The 20132-nt window shown below is 50.3% G+C and overlaps 1 protein-coding gene across 4 annotated transcripts in view; it reads left to right on the top strand.

Moving 5' to 3' along the window:
• ABCG1 (ATP binding cassette subfamily G member 1) overlaps positions 1–20132 on the top strand; it is a 43507-nt gene that overhangs the window by 559 nt on the left and 22816 nt on the right. For 2 of the 4 annotated variants that reach the window (XM_015569048.1, XM_015569051.1), the window contains exons 2-3: positions 5723–5966; positions 6142–6225. In XM_015569048.1, the coding sequence (XP_015424534.1) occupies positions 5747–5966; positions 6142–6225 (304 nt within the window). In that variant the 5' untranslated portion in view covers positions 5723–5746. The remainder of the gene's footprint in view (positions 1–5722; positions 5967–6141; positions 6226–20132) is intronic. The other 2 variants (XM_006754337.2, XM_006754338.2) reach the window with 1 other exon arrangement.

Here is a 20132-nt window from a genome sequence, read left to right on the forward strand (position 1 = left end):
TTTCTGCGCCCTTTGGAGAGACGGGGTGGGGACAGAGGCGCTCGTTTACCGTCTCGGGAGGGGACCAGTTAGTGCCGGGGAATTCATTGCTACATACAGCAAGTGCTGTTCCCACGGGCGGTCCAGCGTCTCCTCTTGCTGGTTTATAATAGCCCCTTAAAGTCACATGAGAACAAAACAGACAACAAATAACCATCGACCCACCCATCATAGGGCTTTTCATGTCTCTGCCTAGCAAGCCGGCATTGCAGTGAGGTACTTACAGACTAGATTTCAGGTCACCGAAAGTGCAAATAGAGAATATTATGTGTTTCAACCCATATCTCCCTCCCCATCCATCCCTCTTCCTATCCTGTCTGTGTATTTACTATCCTGCCAGTTCCTCCCCATCGGCTGTAAGCCCACAGTGCACAGCGATTTGGCACCCCCACCCCTCCGCTTATTTCATTTTTAGCATCCTGTATTGAAGTCAGCAGGGCTCAGCGGTATTTAACCGACAGTTACCTTAAGCTCAAGAAAGAAAAAAAAAAGTGTAGCCGGGTGTCTGCGCATGCTCTGTTCTGCCAACTGCATCCTGTGATTCCGAACAGGTTACTGTAGAGCACACCACGCCTCGCCAGCTCATTATATAATGATTTTGTGTAAACCGATAGAATGGGGCCGCGGGCACGCGAAGGAGGTTGGTAGAGTAGGTTTGAGCGGGCGAGGCACAGGCCGATCCCATCTCTGGGCTTGCTTTATGGCTTCTTACAGATGAGAGGGGAGGGAAACCAGGAAAGAGAAGTCCCTCCTCAGGACATTTCCTTTAATCTGCTTGAGTGTTTGGATCACACTTGGCAATTCTTCTTTTTGCATTTGCCCACCTCTTCGGGATTCCTCAGTCATGCTGATAATGAAAAAATGAGGATTATTACTGATAGTTGTAGGTAAAGAAAGTTTCCGGCCTTTTAGGTGCTGGGTAACCCTTGATGTCCTTTCAAAGCTGCCAAAGCGGCTGATCCATGTGGGAAAAGAATGAGTCAGAATGTGTTGAAGAATAGAGGTTTTTATGTCAAGATTGTTATGTTACGTCATGGTTGGTACAACCCCAGTGTTTTGTTCACACGTGGAGGTGCTAGTGGCTGGGGTCTTTTTTTTTTTTTTTTTTTTTTTCAGAGAATTTTTTCTCTTCAAATCAATTTCCTCCCTGAAAAAAGTAGCCGGGTTTTTAAAAATAATAATAATAAATTCTACTCAGGACGTAAACAGTGAGCCCTGGGAGAGCTCCCGGGATCCTGAAGTTTGCTTTACCGTCACCCTGGCTCTGGGGTTCAGCCCAGGCAGACTGGGCCGGAGGTGAGTTTAAGGAGAGGAAATAGGCAGTAGCCTGGCCTGGGTAGGGGAGTCCCTGAGCTGGTGGGAGCAGGAGGCACGGGCTCCAATGGGATGGTGGCATTTGGGCCTGTCTGAGCCGGGTTTTGGCTTTGGGGAGGTTGGCATTCTGAGTGACCATGCCGGTGGCATCTGCCCTTTGCTTATGGAGGGTGGGCTGTTTGGGTTGTTTTCCCTCAGGCAGTGGCCTTGAGAAGTCTCCTCAGTACATTTTCCTCTAATGTGCCCCGGGTACCAAGGACAGATCTGCTAGGTGGACACCAAGGCCAGTGATGAGAAACTGAACAGAGAAGTGAGAGAGTGTGTGCTAACACCTGGTGCCTGCCAACACCTGGTGCCTGTGAGCTCCTCTTCCCTTCCCTCCTCCCTCATGATGCTGAGTGTGTGTATGTGTGTGTGTGTGTGTGTGTGTGTGTGTGTGTGTGTGTGTGTTTGTATCTCTCTAACTAGGCTTTCCTGGGTAAGTAGAGTGAGCCAGTCTCACAGTGGCCTGGGGGGCTGCTGCCTGTTAGAGACCCTCCCAGCTAAATAGGCATCTATGTATGTGTTAGCATTCAAATTGACACTAGCACCTAGGAAGTATTCTCGCCAACAGCGGGCAGGACCACGCCAAGCATGGGCTCCTCGCACCCAACACCCGCGAGTGGACTTCCTGTTATTTACCATTTAGTATGCAGCGCGCATTGTGCATGGGGGGGGAGGGGGCGAGGTCACGGCAATGCTTCAGTCAGGTAGGGAACACACAGTGGAAGGGAGTCCGTGGGGAGGGCAGATGGATTTGTTTCATTATTAATGAGCGCAGGAGGCTGAGGACAGCGAGCTGTAACCTACATTGGCGGTCGCTCTCATCTGAGGATGTGTTTCCAGAGAGCTGGTCTGTTTCAGAGTGACAGCCTCTGCCTCCCATCAGACAGGATTCCATGATTTTATTAATTGGGCGAGGCCATTGGACACCCATGGAGGGAGGGTGGATAGTGGTGTGCACAGCCTTGGTGTCGGTGTTTCTGGAGGCGGGGTTGTATGGTTTCTCAGTTTTTGTGTGTGTGGCTTTCCCTATAATGCACAGGGGCTGGGATGACCCAGGGTCACCTACAGCCTGCCTGTAAAAAGCTAAGCACTGTTAAGGATGCTGGCTGGGCAGGACAGGATGCAGATATGGAAGCCACACAGAGCTGGACCCCGGCCTGGCTACTCGCTAACGGTGGGGTCTTGGGCAGGTCGGGCAGGCTCTCTGTGCCTTAGATCCCGCCTCTGAAATGGGTGAGGGGGAGATGATAAAAGGCCGTGAGAGTTGGGGAGATAGCAAGAGGCAGAGTCTCCGCATCCTGGAGTTTAAAGGGCTCATTGTACTTGCTGCATCAAGAGTCACTGTTTATACCAGTAGTCACACCTACTATGCACAAGGTGTTATTGTTTAATACTTTAAATCGTGAGCACTCGCCTCTAGCTTCTCTCTCTCTCTCTCATTACCAATCATTTCGTTACCCAGTTTTGTCCTGCCCAGGACTGCATGTCCCTTCTGAGTCTCTGCATGGACTCCTTGTAGCTCTGGCCTCACAGTCTTATAACTAAGCGCTGGTATTCTTGCCTGGGGCTCAATCTTGAACATGAGCTTGCTGAGGCCATAGGCCAGCGGTTCTCAACCTGTGGGTCATGACCCCTTTGGCAGTCGAACAACCCTCTCACAGGGGTCGCCTAAGACGATCCTGCATATCAGATATTTACATTACGATTCATAACAGCAGCAACATTACGGTTATGAAGTAGCAACGAAAATAATTTTATGGTTGGGTCACAACATGAGGAACTGTATTTAAAGGGCCAGGAGGTTGAGAACCATTGCCATAGGCCATGTCTGTGTGGCTGACTGCTAACCCGCAGGGCTTTATTTGTTAAATGAACGAGTAAGTGAGAGAGCAGATAAGCTTAGGGTCTAGAGGCGGGGAGAGCCAGGCCCTCATCCTAATACAAGTCTGGCATCTGCTACAGCCCGTGAGCAGGTGGTTGGAGTAATGGCTGTTCATCCCTGTATTCATCACAAAGGAAAGCTGGGACCTATTCCTGGGCCTCAGCAGGGGTTGACACTTGTGGTGGATTCTGGGGGAGGGTAGAGGTGGTCTGTGGCAGCTGGAGTGCTGGGGTGGAAGTCCAAGGGGGCTACCACTGGAGAGGAGTTGCTGAATACTCCTTGCCCCCAACTGAACATCCAACGATGGGGGATCCCAGGTAAGAGCCAAGTCTGTCAGCAGAATGTGGGCGTGAACCATAGATTAGCCTTTTCACTTGGTTGGGGGACCAGGCCTGGAGCTAATTGTCTTGCCCGTTGCTCCCTTTGCTACCCCCAAGGCCAGGATTTGGTGCTTTGAGGGCAATTATGGAGTCAAATTGTGTTATAAACCTGGGGCAGCAGTATGTGCCCTCAAGGACAAGATGAGTGGGCAAAGGGTTGGCATTTGGTGCCCGCTTTGGGTGCCAGAGCTTAAGTTTTAAGTTTTCTCCTCATCAGCCAAAGCTAAGAGCGTGAGCTGAGGCAGGGTCTGCTATTACTCCTCCAGAGGCCTGGACACAGAAGGCCCGGGGTAAGCTCAGAGGCAGAGGTGGCATCCTGTCATGCCAGGGCTCTCAGGAGCCCCAGTGTTGGGCCAGCACAGACCTTCCCTAACTTCCGGAATGTAGAACCTACTTATGTTTGCATTTGAAACATTTCATATGCTCCGTGCCAGTAGCAAGCCACGCTTAATTCTGTTGGTTTTATTCTGCACTCAAATTTTTATCCACCGCATGTTATAGTCAGTTAAGATTTCCAGAGGTTAAGCCTTCCAGAGATCAGGAGTTGCCTGAGGGGTGTGTGTGTGTGTGTGTGTACGTACCTGTGCCCTTTTCTTAAATGTCAAAGCAACATGTTCAAACATCACAAGAACCAGAAGCCCCTATGCCCACATCTGCTCAACCCTCTGTGCTTGAGACATTCAAAACCAAGCCCTCCAAGCTCTGTGAACCCTTAAGTACCTGATGGAAAAAAGGCCAGGACTTGAGGACACAGCCAGGTCCTCCATAGCGCATTCCAGTGGGGGGAGGGCTTGACATGGCCACAGGAGTTGCTAGGTTTGTAGGAATATTTATGGGTGATCCACTCTTAGGTTTGTTTTGGATTTTTTTATTAGAAACAATAATGATAAAAAGCTATCAGCTCTAGCGACGGGCCTAACAAACCTATGGAACAGTACAGCATTCCTCTTCACACACAACGGCGCCCAGTGTGTCCCTGATCCTGCCACAGTCGTGAGGTCCTGAATTACCCAAGACAGTTTACCCATGGCCCCTCCCCATCAGACCAACTGCCTTCAGCGACGTGAAGGAACATCGTGCTTTGGGCCCCTGTGGAATGTTCCCTCTTGAATCAAGAGAAAGCACAGCATAATATTTGCCCACCCCAGGGTTCTTCTGAGTTTTGGCAGTACCTGAAGCATATCGATTTATTCAGGGTTGCCAAACTGTTAGAAAAAGATATTCCTTTCTTTGCATAAATACCCTTGGTTCTTGGCACATCTGTAGCAGGTCAGTGACTCTCAATGGAAGCTTGAAAGCCATTGTAGCTACACAATGTTAGGTACTCATGTGATGCAGTGGAAAGGGGCATCTAAGGTGTCTTCTTTTCGATGACTCAGATGCTGGGGTCACTTCTGCCCCTCGCTTGACTATAGGGCTCAGAGCAAGTTCAAGTTCCTTAAGTTGTCCGCACCTCAGTTTCCTCGTCTGTTTAATAGCGAACAAATATTAATCTTTCTTTTTTCAGTGCTATTATTAAGATATGATGAGAGAGGAGAGTTGAGAGTGATTTGGGAAATTTACAAGGGAAACATTAAGGCCACCTCCCACAAAACCCAGAGGTTCAAGTGGTGTCATTGCTCTTGAGACATGCCAATGAGGTTACACGAGAAAGGCACTAAAAGAGCTCATTTTAAATAAAACTTTCAATTGCACATTTTTTTAGGAGCCTTGTGTACCTTTATTAGGGTTTTTAATGAGTTGACTGTACATCAATAACGTTTTATGTTGGCCAGTGTTTCATTCTTTGGTTATTATTCATTTATTATGGTTTTGTGATTAGATTTTTATGATTCCAAAGGAAGACTGGTAGATAAGTTGAATATCTTAAGTACTGTTTCAATAGAAGAAAAAGTGAACACTAGAGGTAACAGGTTTCTCTGGGTAAGTTTGCTTCTCCCACCGAAGTCACTTTGCAGTTGAAGACGTGTTGCTATAAGTATTCCATGACCTTGGGACTGGCCACCAGGCTCAAGGTCCTGTGCTCCTCGCCCAGATGTGACTTATAACCTCTCTCTTGTAGAACACCAGCAGTTACTCTGCAGTGATGACGGAGCTCAAGTCGGTGTGCGTCTCGGTGGACGAGGTGGTCTCCAGCAACACGGAGCTGTGCGAGAAGGATATGCTGAATGGGCATCTGAAAAAAGTGGACAACAACCTCACAGAGGCCCAGCGCTTGTCCTCCTTGCCCCGGAGGGCAGCCATCAACATTGAATTCAAGGACCTTTCCTACTCGGTCCCAGAAGGACCCTGGTGGAAGAAAAAAGGTAGGGAGGGCGGCTGCTGCGTTGGGAGGTGGAAGGAACCTGTGAAGGAAGTAACAGGTGGTTTGGGGAAATCTGGGTCTGGCAGTGGGAGGCTGTCACTCTGCCGCAGCCAGTTTGTTGCATTGCTTTATGCCCGTTTTTGTTTTTTTTTCCTTCTCACCTATAATATGAACAGGTGGATTAGATGATTCAAGATTCATGGTGGCTCTTAACTTCTCATATGAGTACAAAGAATTCACAAAGATGGGCCAGCGTCCAGGTGGGCTGGATTCTGGAGTGCACTCTGAGGGTCCTCTTTACTGGAGGCTGTTTATGTTAGTCTTTCAAGATGGGACTGTTTTATTTTAAATGTTTCAGAGCAAAATGGAAGACAGGAGCTCCCTCTCAGGTTTGAAGTGTTAAAAGGTAGCTGGTGACTTAGCGTGACCTCTCTCAAAACCAATCCTTTACGTTTAAGGATCTTTAAAGGACTCTCATGAGTGGTGTTGATGGGATATTTAAAAAAACAACAACACATTGTTGACGAATGACCCATAGAAATAAAAACAGAAGAGGTAGGGAGGATGGAACTTGGGAGGTCTCTGGAAAGCCACACAGTTCCCGAGTTTGCTACCAGCCTGTTGCACGTCAATGGCAATTGACAAAGGACGGTATTTTGAGTTTTCTTAGCAACCTGGTTGTTCCTTTGCCAGCTCTAGGTTTTCAGAGCATGTGGAGTCAGTGCCACCTGGGCTGGTATTTCTTCCTGTGGCACTTACTTGCCATCTCCCTGTCCTCCACTCCCTGCATTCATTATCCATCCAACTTTCTGGAGGGTGGGAGAGGACACATTACACATCATCAAGAAATGATGGTCCCTAGTTTCTAACAAATTATTTAAATCATCTTGAAAATGTATGAGCCTATTGAAACGTCAACACAGGGTTTCAGCCTTTTCCTCCTGAACCTGAAATAAGATTTTACCAAACAAATAAACAAAAAACATGCACCAAGTGACCAGAGGGCCTGGTTATGTTTGGCTTGATTTGTCTGTGTAGACCAATTGTGGCAAGCCCATGGGCAGCACAGATCAGTTTCGGTCCATCTGGTACATGTGGCCTTGGGAATGTTGTCCTGATGGCTGGAAATGCCTGGATGGCTTTCCTGTAAAGGGAAGAGAGCTTGCAATGCCAAGATGCAAACATCTGCAAACCGCGGCAGAGCCCTAGTTTGCTGGACAATACAGCAGATACTCAACCATTGTTTGCACGCGAAGAACATCATGTCCCCGTCAGGTATGTGGCTTGTCCACCCTGTATTCTCTGAGTGTTAGAACTGGTCCCACTAATTCTCCAACTTCACCAACGTGATGGAGTCTTAGTCAGTGAGGGAGGGGCCACCACTTGGAAGTTCAGCTCCAGTGGCTGCCAGATAGACACTTGCCCTATAGTAACGCCTGTTACTCAGGAGGGGTGGAGGAGGACATGAGCCCTGCAGGACCTGCCCATGAGTCAGAGATGGTTAGGGCCCCAGGAAGCTGGGCATCATGGGGCTTCCGTTTCCCCGTGGCTGGTTTGTTGACCCAGCAAGGCCCCTTTTCTGACTTTCTCCCACGCCCCCTCCTCAGTAGCGGCGCCTGTGTCTGCCCATCCCCCACGGTGTACGCCAACGTGTCCTCTGTTCTTGGCACCCTGCAATTTAGATTTAGATGAGCTCACTGCAGCATCAATTCAGGGTGTGAAATACTGGTCCACCTTCTCACTGAACAGAAAGGAAACCGAGTGCGTAAGGCTTGCCCATGTGCCCCACCTAGCCAGGCAGGCCTGGGTCTGTGGGCGGTGATTTCTAACTCTGCAGTCTCACCGGGTGCCCGTGCCTCGCCTGGCACAGGCCCTCAGGGATGCCCGGGTCCCCGGGCTGCTTCTGCAGGCTTGGCGCTCGCGGGTCTGGCTCTGCTGCTGTTTGCTGGACTGGTTGCCCCATTAGACTGGAGGCTGAAGCCATGGAAGCCCAGAGTTTTCCTGAATAAGAGGAGTTAGCTGCCCAGGCTCCTCTCAGCGCTCACTGCGTCCTCATCACCAGCAGGCTCTCAGGTGCTACATCTCCAGTGAGCTAGTAACTTGGGGACCACGTTTCCCCAACTAATAGGATGTACGGTACAAGTCAGCATGAAGTCTGGACCCAGGCACTGGGCTGATCCTGGTGAATTCCTCCTGTACCTTTCCCACCAGGTTCACCGACTTCCTGTCAGCTTCCCCCTCAACATGGCCTTTCTGGCTTTGTCCCTCTGCTTGCTGGTGATGGTCTCCGTCCCCAGCAATGATGAGGTTAAGCTGAGAAGTCAGATCCCAGCCTCTCTCTCATTTCCTTTCTCTCCATGTGGCAGTTGTATATTTGGCATCACCTTGGTGTGACACCAAGTGTGACCAGCCTTTGGGGAAGGAGTTCTTTCTCTTACCTCTCTCACCCTATTAGTTTTGCTGTCTCTATCTTGTTGACTGTTGTTAATGTTTAAATTCAGCTTTACACATGGAGCTCATTGTAATGACCACACTGGGGTTGGGCGCCAGAGCATTGCATAGGGGATAGGCATCTCTGGGTAGGAGAGGTGTGAGGGCTGCATGGCTGGGTGTGTAGCGAAGGAAACAGAGCCCCAAAGCAGAAGTGATTTGCTCAAGGTCAGAGCCAACGCTGGGCTTCGGCTGTCTGACTCCCAGTCCAGGTTTCTTTCCATCACAAAGACACTGTCCAGTGAATTCCAAGGAAATATTTTTCCTCACACAGTCTCTGCCCGAACAAGGTGCTACAACACAGACTCAACATAGAATGCTGTAGCAAAGCTTGCATTGTAATTAGAATAACCTTATAAACTCCTACATAATTATTTTTTTAAAAGACGACAGACAAAGAGAACCTCACATCCTTAGAACAAGGGTGTGAGTGATTGGCGGCAGTATTGACGGAGTCAGGCACTGGGTCTTGAGCTTGACAGTTGCCAAGCACTGAATATGGCGTCTAACAAAACATCTTGTATTTTCATTGTAGTTACATTTTCAACATATGATTAGTGATGTCTTTGGAGGAAAAATGCATCATATAATATATTCCTAGTAGAGAACATAATTACGAAAGGAACTATTCCCCAGATAAAACTGTGTACCCCAAGGATGATTTCACCGGCTTCTGACACAGTAATCACTTTCCCTCAAGGAATTCACTCACGTGGCAGAAGTTGATGGGCAGAAGATTTGGAACGATGTGGACTTTGTTATGTCAGGGGACCACCTGAACAGTCCAGGTTGGTTGTTCTTGCTGAGCCCTCAGTGTGACTGGCTTTTGAAAGCAGCTTCTGCGTCCTGTAGGTAGACACACCGTTGGGGACATTTAGAACCCCGCGCTGAGAAGACAATCCGCAGCCTTAACTTCTGAGACGAAGATGTGGGTGGTGCTGAGATCTGACGCTGACGTAGCACTTCCTGGCTTTCAGGGCTCATTTACACAGGGGTCTCTTTTTTATTAGGATGTGACTAGTCACACTTTACAAGTGGAGTGCTGGCGCCTGCGCCCCGACAGGAGACCAAAGCCTTTTCCATTTGTGACATTCAAGCAGGTCCACTTGGCGCAGGGGCTAGTTCTGCCCTCTGTACCCGTGGAATACATGAGGCTCAGAGCCCAGGGCACAGGTGCACACGAGGTGGGGCTTGATGGCAGATCTGTGGGATTTGAGGCTAATACCCAACAAGGAGCCCAGTCAGCACCTGGCTTTGGGGTGGGCACACCACTGGACCACCATAGCATGGATGGGCCTCTCCCCATTTTACGAAACTATTAGTGTTGCCTTGACAATGCGGACCGACTTTCCTTTTAACTGACTGGCTTGGATGTCACTCACCTCTGCCATTCCTAAGGCATCTCCTGGTCCTTTGGACAGTCTCCAGCTGTCCTGTCCCCTCACCTCGGAGGTGAGGCTGAGGTGTGTGGCTTGCCTTCACATAGACAGATGCCGTGATTCGGAGAAATTAAATACCCCTCCCGGGATTACCTGGTGATGAAGTTCAGATGGAGAACAGAAGTAATCATAGCTGGGGCTTTAGCAAGTTCTCTTTACTATTCCTCAGCCAGGCTGCTGTCCCAACATGATAACACTCCCCTGGGATGAAATAGCATCTCCTGCTTGGAAATCCAATCCTCCCGCCTCCTCCTTGCCAAATGCCAGGAAGGAGCGGAACAATCCGGGCAGCTCCTGCTTATCTGTATTGGTTTGCTTTTAAGCTACAAAAATGTGTTTCAACACCTTTCTCAAATTCAAGTTGGCTATCTCTCCATTTCCATAGCCATCCCCAAGGCCTGTAAGGGCAGGCTGGTGAAAATGAGTGGAATGTGCCTTTAATAAATGCCTTTCAGGAATTCCATTAAGGGAAGACTGGAGTCTAACCAAGTGCTGGGTGACTTGATCCAACCCACTTGGGCAGGGATGGGAAAAGCAGCCAGTTAAAGGGGGACTGCCGAAACCCCCCGAGGCAGCAGTGGGTGTTCAGGGGGTGGCTGCTCAGGTTCGGAGGGGATTTCTATTCCCCTGGCATGAATGGGTTACTCGTGTGCTTCTTGGGAACCATCATGCTAAGGTGCGTTTTCTTTTGGAAAAGGAAGTACTCTGCCTTTATCTTTATTTGAAGCTGTAGCTAGTCTTTCATCTGGTGCAGTGTGGTGACCCTAAACCTTGCTTGCAGGGGCTCCTTGCTTGAGGCTGAGCTGTTTATAACTGGAACCAAGTGGAGAGAGCCTCTCCTCCCCTCTGGAGCCAGTTCTTAGGTTCTCAGTTCTTGGAGGCTCCCTGGGGCCGGCAGGCAGGACACCCCTCAGGGCCTTTTGATGACGGTCTTCCGGAACAGTTCTGACCTTTTGCCTAGAGGCTCAGAGAGGCTTTGAAAAACTGCTGAACGTGGACTAGCTCTCACGGCAGACTCGTGACAGATGGCTGTATAGTGACTCTGTACAAAGGGTTTGCTAGTTTACCAGGAGAACTCCACATCCAAGGAGTCTAGTCACTTCCCTTCCCCAGCCAGCACACCCTCTTGCTTTGTCACGCTGCATGGAAACCAAACCATCTTCCATGGTTCAAAAATGCGCACTGTCAGGCTCCACACCCCTGGAGAAATGGCTCAGGGGGCTTTGCCAGAGGGGGCCTGGAGGTCTCCTTTCCTACTTTGCTTCAGTGTCTGGCCAGCCCTGTTACCTGGCAGTTCTTTACTTGGGGTCGCACTCTGTCACTTTCCCAGAGAGCGCCTGTTCTTGAGCCATCTGGCCTCTTCAGTGTGACTTTGCAGGACTGTGCTCTGCTCAGCGGGGACTTGGTGTCACTGTTTCACTTTCTGCGGACATTCTTGCCACATGTATTTTCCCCTGCTGGGTGGGTACCCCGCTGCCTTCTTTTAACACCTCCAATATGCTTGTATCTTCTCGAGCCAAAGTCCTCCTTAAACCAGAACCTACTCTGCCACGGCGGCAAAATAAGCCAAGGCGACATTTTACTGAGCAGGACACCATTTAATTTGTTTATAAGTTGGCACAAACATGTTTAGTCACCATACACCTGCTCTGTTTGAGTTCAGTTCTAGAATCAACAGATTTGCTTATAAAATAGTATGTTTAGAAAGAAGGAACCGTCGTACAAAGTAGGGGTGATTCTCTATCAAACCCATGCTGATGAAGTTCCAGAACTTCGAGGAAAGTGTACTGTCAAATAAAATACATCAAACACAAGTATTTTTTTGCCCAAAATGTGAGCAAAGGCAGCAAGAGAAGTTTGCAGAGTCAGGGATGGAGGCTGGTGCGCCTGCAGGTCCAGTCTGACCCCAGCCTTTAGTTTCACTTCTCACTTTGTCAGCTGAGGTGTTATTAGTCCCCTTTCTGCTTCGTAGGGTAAGTGGCACTTGGTGTCAACATTAAAACATGCCAGAGTGACTTCAAGACTGTGATTACGTCCAACTGAGGCCTATATTTAGAATCCGAATCTTGGATCCCAGAGGGGCCTCAGAGCTCCCTTGGTGTGACCTGTCACCCAAGTAGGAGGAGTCCCCAACTGTAGTGGCCAGCCTCTGTCTGAGCAGTAGCCAGGGCCTACACTTCCCCTGGCAGCCAGGTCCATGTTTGTACCATCTAATTCTTAGAAAAGGCTCCTGTCTGTTGAGCTGAAATCTGAATTCCAGTAATGTTCATTGGTTGACCCAGGTTCTGCTTTTTGGAACTCTGCAGATTAGATCTTGGTTTTGGTCTTTAAAAAAATTTTTTTAGACATGTCTTTATTGATTTCAGAGAGTGAAAGGGAGAGGGAGAGAGAGAGATAGAATCATTAATGGTGAGAGAGAATCCTACTGGGGATTGAGCCTGCAACCCAGGCATGTGTCCTGATCTGGAATCAAACCAGTGACCTGCTGGTTTATGGGTTGACTCTCAACTGGGCGGGTCTTGGTCTTGAGATGAGCACACAGATTAGAAGGGATAAAGCGTGGCCAGGTACAAAATAGTCATCAAGTGCGTCAAGAGCTGGGGCTATCTGGAAAGGAGGAAAGAGGCATGTGGCCCGTCAGTGTGCATGCTGGTGCACATCCATGGTGCAGGGCGGTGAGCAGGAGCCTCTGCTGGAATGTGCTCAGTGAGCTCCTCCGCTCTTTGTGAACTGATAAGGGCGGGGCGCCATAGAAGAGCAGCTGAGTCACTCTTTCTGTTTCTTTTATTGTCATTCAGACCAGCCTCAAGCCTGTGTGCTCAGACAAAAAAGTCCCTGGCCTGGCATCTCAACTGCCTCTCTTGAAAGTGAACCTTTTAGCAGTAGTTTTATGGGATTTCTCAGTTGTTACTTCTCTCCTCCCACTTTTTTTGGGAGAATGCATATTTTTTAATTAAATACATTTTTTTTTTTTTACTAAGCAAATGCTGTTAGCTGTAGCATATTGTATCCTTAGGTCATCCTGGGAAAGCCATAGGGGCATGCCAGTATGGACATCTTACCCAGGAGGGAGGGAGGTTAGAGGGAGGCGGTCTGCAGCTACATTCTGGCTGAACCTCTAGTCTTAACCACCTGCCTCTCACCGGACTCCACTGACAACTCTCCCCCTGGCATTTCTCAGGCTCCTAAAATGAGCTGTTAGGTTTACTCTGCCTGTGACATACACAACCCCAAAACCTGGCGACAGCAGAGGTCTTCCCACCTGTCCTGGGGAGGGGGTTCCCAGATGTCCTTCATGGGCTGTGCTGGGGACACCGGGCTGGGGGCTGAGCTGGGTACCTCTGCTTGCCCAGTCCCTTCAGGTTGGGGTTAAAGGGCCCCCTGTCTGGCATCCAGCTGGTCCTTGCAAGGGCGTTGCGTTGAGACTGGCTTGTCTCAAGGGACAGAGCTCATTCGGGCCCTGGTACATCAGCAGGCTGTAGCGAAGGGGAGGCTCAGGCGGCTCTTCCATGGGCTTTAAATATGGAGTAAAACCCCATCCCTTTCCCAGTATGCTGCCCCGCTGACTCTGCAGGCCTGGGGCTCAGGGTGACCTTTGCGCTCTCCCCGCCAGGCAGCCGGACACACCGGCTGCGGGTCTGCTGGAGGCTGTCTGGAGGACTTTCCTGTTCCCAGGGAACCCTAAAATCTGCCCGGTTGGAGCAGAGAACTGTCCTGCCCCCCGCGCTGCTAGGTGCCTGCGGGCGAGTGCGGGCGGGGCAGGTGTGCGCTGTTGCGCACGCGCAGTGACGGCCACCGCCTTCCGCGCCAAGGTTACTCGCGGTCAGTGCTCGCGGAGAACCTCAGCGGCTGGTTGTGGTTGGCTGCGCGCCGGTGCTGTTGCTAAGCGGGAGCCGAGGATGCAGAGTTTCTGGGGTCCGGATGCCTCCCGGGGGTGGCGGGGTCTCTGCTTCCCCTGGACCGGGGGACCTGTGGACCCCCTCCCCAGGGGTGCAAACCCCATGCTCCAGCGCAGGTCCTTGGAACATTTGGTCTCTGAAAGTTCCCATAGCCTAATTTTACTCCAGAAAAGTCTCTGAAATAGATCTGATGGATGGAGATATTTTAAAAACCGATGATTATTATTTTGATGTCTTCTGAAGCATCTTTGGGAGACTTCACTGGAATGGGAATAGCGCGCAGATATTTCGTAGGACCATCCTAACGAAAAAGGCTGGCTGGCGTTCCGGGTGGTGTTTGTGTTCTTGTAGCTTTCATCAGAGCAGGGAGGTGTCACAGCTTTTCAGACTTCTCTTCACAGCTGCAGGTAGAACCATACGTGCAGGCCTAACACGCTTTCTGTGAGACAACTGATACCTGAATCCTTTTAAATATTCTTGTTTTGTTTTGTTTTGTTTTGTTTTGTTTTGTTTTGGGTTCACCACGTGGGTGAAGTGATGAGAGGCAGGGCCTCTTGGGTTGGGCTAAGCAGGTTGGGCAGGAAGCAACCAGCTGTGGTCCTTCTCCCAGGTGTTTAAAAATGATCAGGGTGGGTTTTGGAATCCTGAAATTGCCCTCGGGAATCTGAAGCAGGGATCCAGTCAGCTGGCTGGAATCCAGCCGTCACGCTGCAAGGCGGCTGCTCCCCTGCCCCCTGCCCCGTCACTTCCATCCTGGGCGTGTGAGTGAGGTGTGCTTTCTGTGGCACCTGGTGCACACTTTTTGGTGACTCCCACCGATTGATCGACATGATCTCTGCCACTTGGGCTGCATTTTAGCACCTGGAAGGCCTGGTACCACCCTGGTGGAATGGGAGGTGCCATGCATCGTCTCTCCTGGGCCTTCCTGACAGTTCTGGTTTCTTTGGGCTTAATTTCCATGTGTTATGAGAAGTTAAACACCGTCATTGTATGCTTTGCTGGACCTTTTGGGTTCCTGCATACATGCAAGTTGCCAGTGGCTCATGATTTTTCTCATAGTCTTGGGTTTTACTTGGTTATTTGATTTTTTGACGGCAGAGTTGACATTTTTGTAAACCTATGTGGAGATTATAGTTCTTAAGTCTCTGAGACTCACTGAGCCGACGGTGGAATACAGGAAATTACAAGTGATGGTGGGTAACTCTGTTTTTCTGAGGTTTTGCTGGTGAGGCAAGGGAAGACATTTGCAAAGGGAAGACAATGCACTTTTATGATAACTTAGGTGTCCCATTAATATAAACGACCAGAGTGCACATTGGTAACATAAGAACATACTGTATACAAAAGTCTGGCTGGAAAGTGGGAGCCCTGACGTTGAGTTTCCCATCTTATCAGAATCCCTATTGAGAATTATAGAGGAAGCGTGTGTGTTTCCTGTTTCCAAAGACCTGCATATCAGCTTGTCTAGAAAATGGTTGGGTCTGAAATGGTGAGCAGGCAGCCTCTAACCATATGCTTCTAGTCCTGCCATTCTTCACTTGGCAGAAATGTGGTGTGTGTGTCTTGGGCCAAACCATGCTCTTTCCTCATTCCTGATTTTTATCTGCCTTAGAGAAGAGGGTCGTGTTTTTAATTTGGTCAGTTACCCTCTTCCCAGAAGTGTTCTGTGCTAAAATTCATATATAAATGGTGAGCAGGCAGCCTCTAACCATATGCTTCTAGTCCTGCCATTCTTCACTTGGCAGAAATGTGGTGTGTGTGTCTTGGGCCAAACCATGCTCTTTCCTCATTCCTGATTTTTATCTGCCTTAGAGAAGAGGGTCGTGTTTTTAATTTGGTCAGTTACCCTCTTCCCAGAAGTGTTCTGTGCTAAAATTCATATATATAGCGGTATAGGAAGCAGCCGATCAATGATTTTCTGTCATCATTGATGTTTCTACCTTTCTCTCCCTCTCCCTTCCTCTCTGAAATCCATAAAAACCTTTTTATTAAAAATAAATAAATATGTTTTTATTGATTTGAGAGAGAGAATTGGTTCATTGGATGGCAGTCAACCTACTGAGCCACACTGGCCAGGGCAGTTCTGTGCTTGGTTTTAGAATGGGATATGTCTCGATGACATAAATTTCAAAGTGCTGAGCCTGGCAGAAAGCGTTTAAGGACACCTCTCTCCTGCCTGTCTCCCAGCCTCTTTTCTCTGCAGCCGTTCCCCAGGGGCTAGCCAGGTGGACTGCCTGTTAAGAAAGGGGTCTGTTCAACCAGTATTTGTAGGTTCTTTGCAGGAGCCACCTCTCTGCCAGGAACTCACCTTGCCTCCCAGGATCAAGTGCAGCCTGACTGACCCTCATGCTCCTCCTCTCTGCCCTCTGTCATGTGACACAGATCCAATGACCACCAGGTTCATGGCCATTTTTATCGAACTGGAAACATGAAAATGTTTACTTCCTCCTGACCTGTGCCTTAAAGCTTGGCTGTCAGTGAGAATGAGGCAGTGTCATGGGAGAGAAATCAGATGAACGTGGAGGACTGAGCAGTGTGGAGGGCTGCGGGTCAGATGAAACCCACTGCCTAGCTTCGGGGAGAGTGAGCAGCCGTGACAAGTGCACAGTGCACATGCTCACAAGCAGCAGGCATGCCAACTAGGGCCACCCAAGTCACTGAGGGCAGAGGGGGCAATTAGGGGCAAATTCAGCTGCTTGGTCACTTTGCCAGCACAGGGTGGGTGTGGGCAAGTTTGCCAGAGGAATACGGGGCATAGGGAGGTGGAATAGTCACTCCAGCCACCTGCAGTCCACTGAGCAGCATGGGAATCTCTGGAAATATGATAATTCTGATGTTCATAGACTCACAAGACACTGCCCACGTTCAAAAGTGACTGCCTCTCAGGACGATGGGCCACCAGCTTTCATGGAAACCAATGCGAGGTGGACATCCTCCTTCATGGTGGGGCCAGCGAGCTTGCCGTGCACTGGAAGTGTCCCTGTGGGGAGCCTGAAAACCCAGAGGGTATTAATAATTTCATGCTGTTTCTAAAGAAGTTCCATTGCATTAAGAATGCCGGTGCGACTTGGTTACTCGTTTTACAAACACGCCTGTTTCTGAAAGTGCAGAACAGTGAGCGATGTTTCTAAGAAAAGTGAGGCCAGTGTTAAGGTAGATTCTAGTGCATTTTATTTTAAGCAAAATTACCAAAGCAGGTGCCATTCTTGTCAGCGTATTTGGCTTTCTGAGTTTCTAGTAGGGAACAGTGGGTTTTAAAAAACTGTACTATGAAGGGAGGAGGGCGCTGTAGCAGTTAAGGGTGTGGGTGGCTGATGTCCAGAACCAAATGGTAACAGTAAGGCCGGGATAAATGCTGAGAGATGAGTCAGGTGAATTAGCCGCCGGGAGAGCGCTGACCTCTTAGGGGCTGGCTCACTCTCCCCAGCTCCTGTGCTATTTCACACTCCCCCACTCCTGTCCTCTCGGGGCGGGTGGAGAGAGCAGTGGCCCATGGGTGAGGCTTTGTTCAGTCACCCTCCAGAGACTGAAGTGACAGGAGCTGATGGCCTCAAACCTGAGTGAGCACCAGGACGGGCCCACCCAAGGGTCTGACTCAGCAGGTATGGGGCCGGCGAGAGTTGGCATGGGGGTGAGCCGCTGTGTGCAGGGTCAGGGGGAGTGTGTTAATTCCCGAGGCTGCTGTGATCAATGACTACAAACTCGGAGGTTTAAAACAGCACAAAGTTATCCTCTTGCCATCTTGCAGGACAGAGTCTAGAATCAAAGTGTTAGCAGGGCTCTGTAGGAAACGGACACGCTGGCCGCCGCATGAAAGGACTGGGGCTGTTGGGGGTGCTATGCTGGGCTTTACCGTCCCCGCTGTGAGAGGAGGGGTCCCGATGAGGACATGGACCGGCCGGATGTGAAACTCCATCTCCAGCCCCTGACTGATGGGTGCAGGGACCCCAAGAGGAAAAAAAGGGAACATGGGGGGTTTGGGACAGCCCCCTGACCGTCTCTCTACTGAAGACCAGGCCTCTCTCTGCACCCTGGCACCCCTCATCTGTGACGGGACTCACCTCTTTTCTATGAGGCCTAGACGAGGAGTATCTGGTGTGGCCCAGCCACCTTGGCGAGCTCTCAGGTGAAAGGACAAAGCCAGGATTGTGACCCTTTGTCTACGATGACCTGATTGTCTACGGTGACCTTAACAGCCTGCTCACCCGGCCATCAGCCTGGCATTTGACATCTGGACAAGCACAGAAAGAGCCTGCTTCTCAGGGGGCACCCACTCCACCGGCCCCCGCCCCGCCCCCACGGCGGCCAGACAACAGCCTTCGTTGGGTTCAGCTCACAAACAGAACCCAGCGATGGCCTGACCCTGGAACTTTAGAAACTGCGCCTCTTCCGCAGAGCAGCTCGTTAAGTGAAACCTGAGTGAGGGAGGGAGTCACTCGCTGGAGTTTGAGGGACCGACTGCTTATTATTTTCCGCAGGTCACCAGGATCGCGCCTAATGGCCCCCAAGGGGCCTGGAGTGCTGGGAGCTGCTCTGAAACGCGGCTGCTCTAATCCCTGTTGTTGGGCAGCCGGTGGAGGCAGGAAGCAGGGGCAGTTTTATAACAAGGAGCCAGGGGAGCGCCGTGTGAGTGGGAGGATGCACCCTTCCTCACCCATGTGCAGGGGGGCTTGACTGAGCAGGGTGTGCGTCCTCCCTAAATGAGACCTGGCCACGCCCTGGCAAGAGTTTAAGAGTTGTTTTTTGTGTTTGTTTGTTTTGTTTTTTGATTTGAGAATGTTTCATGGAAAGTAAAGGAAACTAAAGGATGAGGGCAGTTGGATGAGTTACGAGCTCTTTGGATGCATGGAGGGCCTCTGGGCCTTAGCTGTCAGATCACTGCCACACCCACACGGGGAGCGGCTCTGCCCACCCCCAGGGCGCAGCCTTGGCCTCCGGTGACCAAAGGGATTTCATTTTGTACTTTTTCCCAATCCTCTGTTAAAGAATTGGTGCAACAGTAGACTAAATGCATACTTCTGAGTTGAGATGACCATCACGATTAACGGGAAGAGGGATGGGTGGGGGGCGCTGACTGCCCAGACCCCTCAACTGCGCTGCCCAGGCTGGCAGAGGCTGGTGGCCCAGCGCAAGGGCCTCCTCCGGAACTGGGCAGAAGTGGTTGGAATGCTGGCTCCTCCGTGGAGCTGCTCTGTGGCCTTGGGCAGGTCGTTAACCCTCTCTGAGCCCTTCTTTCTGTAAAATATGGAGAAGAACTTGGTGTTCAGCTTGCTGTGAGGCATTCAGGAGAAAATGTGAGCAAAGCTGGCACCTGCCCTACCCCAGATGGACGGGTCCAGAGCTGGGCTTGCTGGGGGACTGGGCTCCTCTCCAGAACTGTCCTTCAGGGCACATGTCTACAAATGAGAAAGTCTGCACCCTACCCAACTGGGCATAAGCTGCTATGTGTCCCCAGAGCCTGGTAGGTGTTGACAGATACGTGCGAATGGTCCGTCATTCCCTTTCTCCGTGATTTCTGGACATCCATTCTGGGCAGGAACCAGCTCATCCCCAGGCAAGGTCGTAGGGCAACAGCAGGTGCTCATGGGATTATTGGGCACAATTTCCCGGCTAAGAAATGTTCTGTGGGCAAAACGTTCCTTTCCAAGGGAGGAAAACAACTTTTTCCCCTTTGGGAAACAGATACCTCCGTCTCAAAGTCAGCCCCCCTGGAGTTCTTAAGATTCAAGAGCAATTACCCACTGTAGTGGTGGGAGGGGGCTTCCCAGGGCCCTGTCCATCCCATTCCTGACTGAGGGCCAGTTCCCCAGGAGGTTCAGTTTGGAGAGTGTCAAGCTTTGCATACACTCACGAGTTGTGCACTTCTCTCTGTGCATGCAAAACTTCGGGAAAATTTGTATCAAAAAGTAATTACTCTGAAGGAAATATCACGCACATTTTGATTGTGATTATATAAGGGCTTACCGGTGACTTTGTGCCATCCACACAGGGACACCAGCGGCCCCTCTGAAAGGCATTGCACAGCAATGCCCACCCCTGTGGGTTGACCTCAGGGACCATCTGAAGAGCGGGACCTGCAGGGGCTGCTGGGAGTTTCTTGCTGACCCAGCACACGCTGATCTGAAGCCCAGAGGGGTTCTGTTGGGGCATTTAGTGGGAGAGAAGCTCTTACTAAATGGTGGTGCCCAAGACGGTGGCTGTGACCCTGAAGTTGCTTATGCAGCGTTCACCTTCTGTTCATTAATTCCGTAAACACTTTTTATGTGACCACTGCGTGCCAGGCACCGTCCTACACACAGCACCTGGTGATTAGAGGGCAGTTCTGGTCACATTGTCATG

The sequence above is a fragment of the Myotis davidii genome, unplaced genomic scaffold, assembly GCF_000327345.1.
Source record: "Myotis davidii unplaced genomic scaffold, ASM32734v1 scaffold512, whole genome shotgun sequence".
NCBI lineage: Eukaryota > Metazoa > Chordata > Mammalia > Chiroptera > Vespertilionidae > Myotis > Myotis davidii.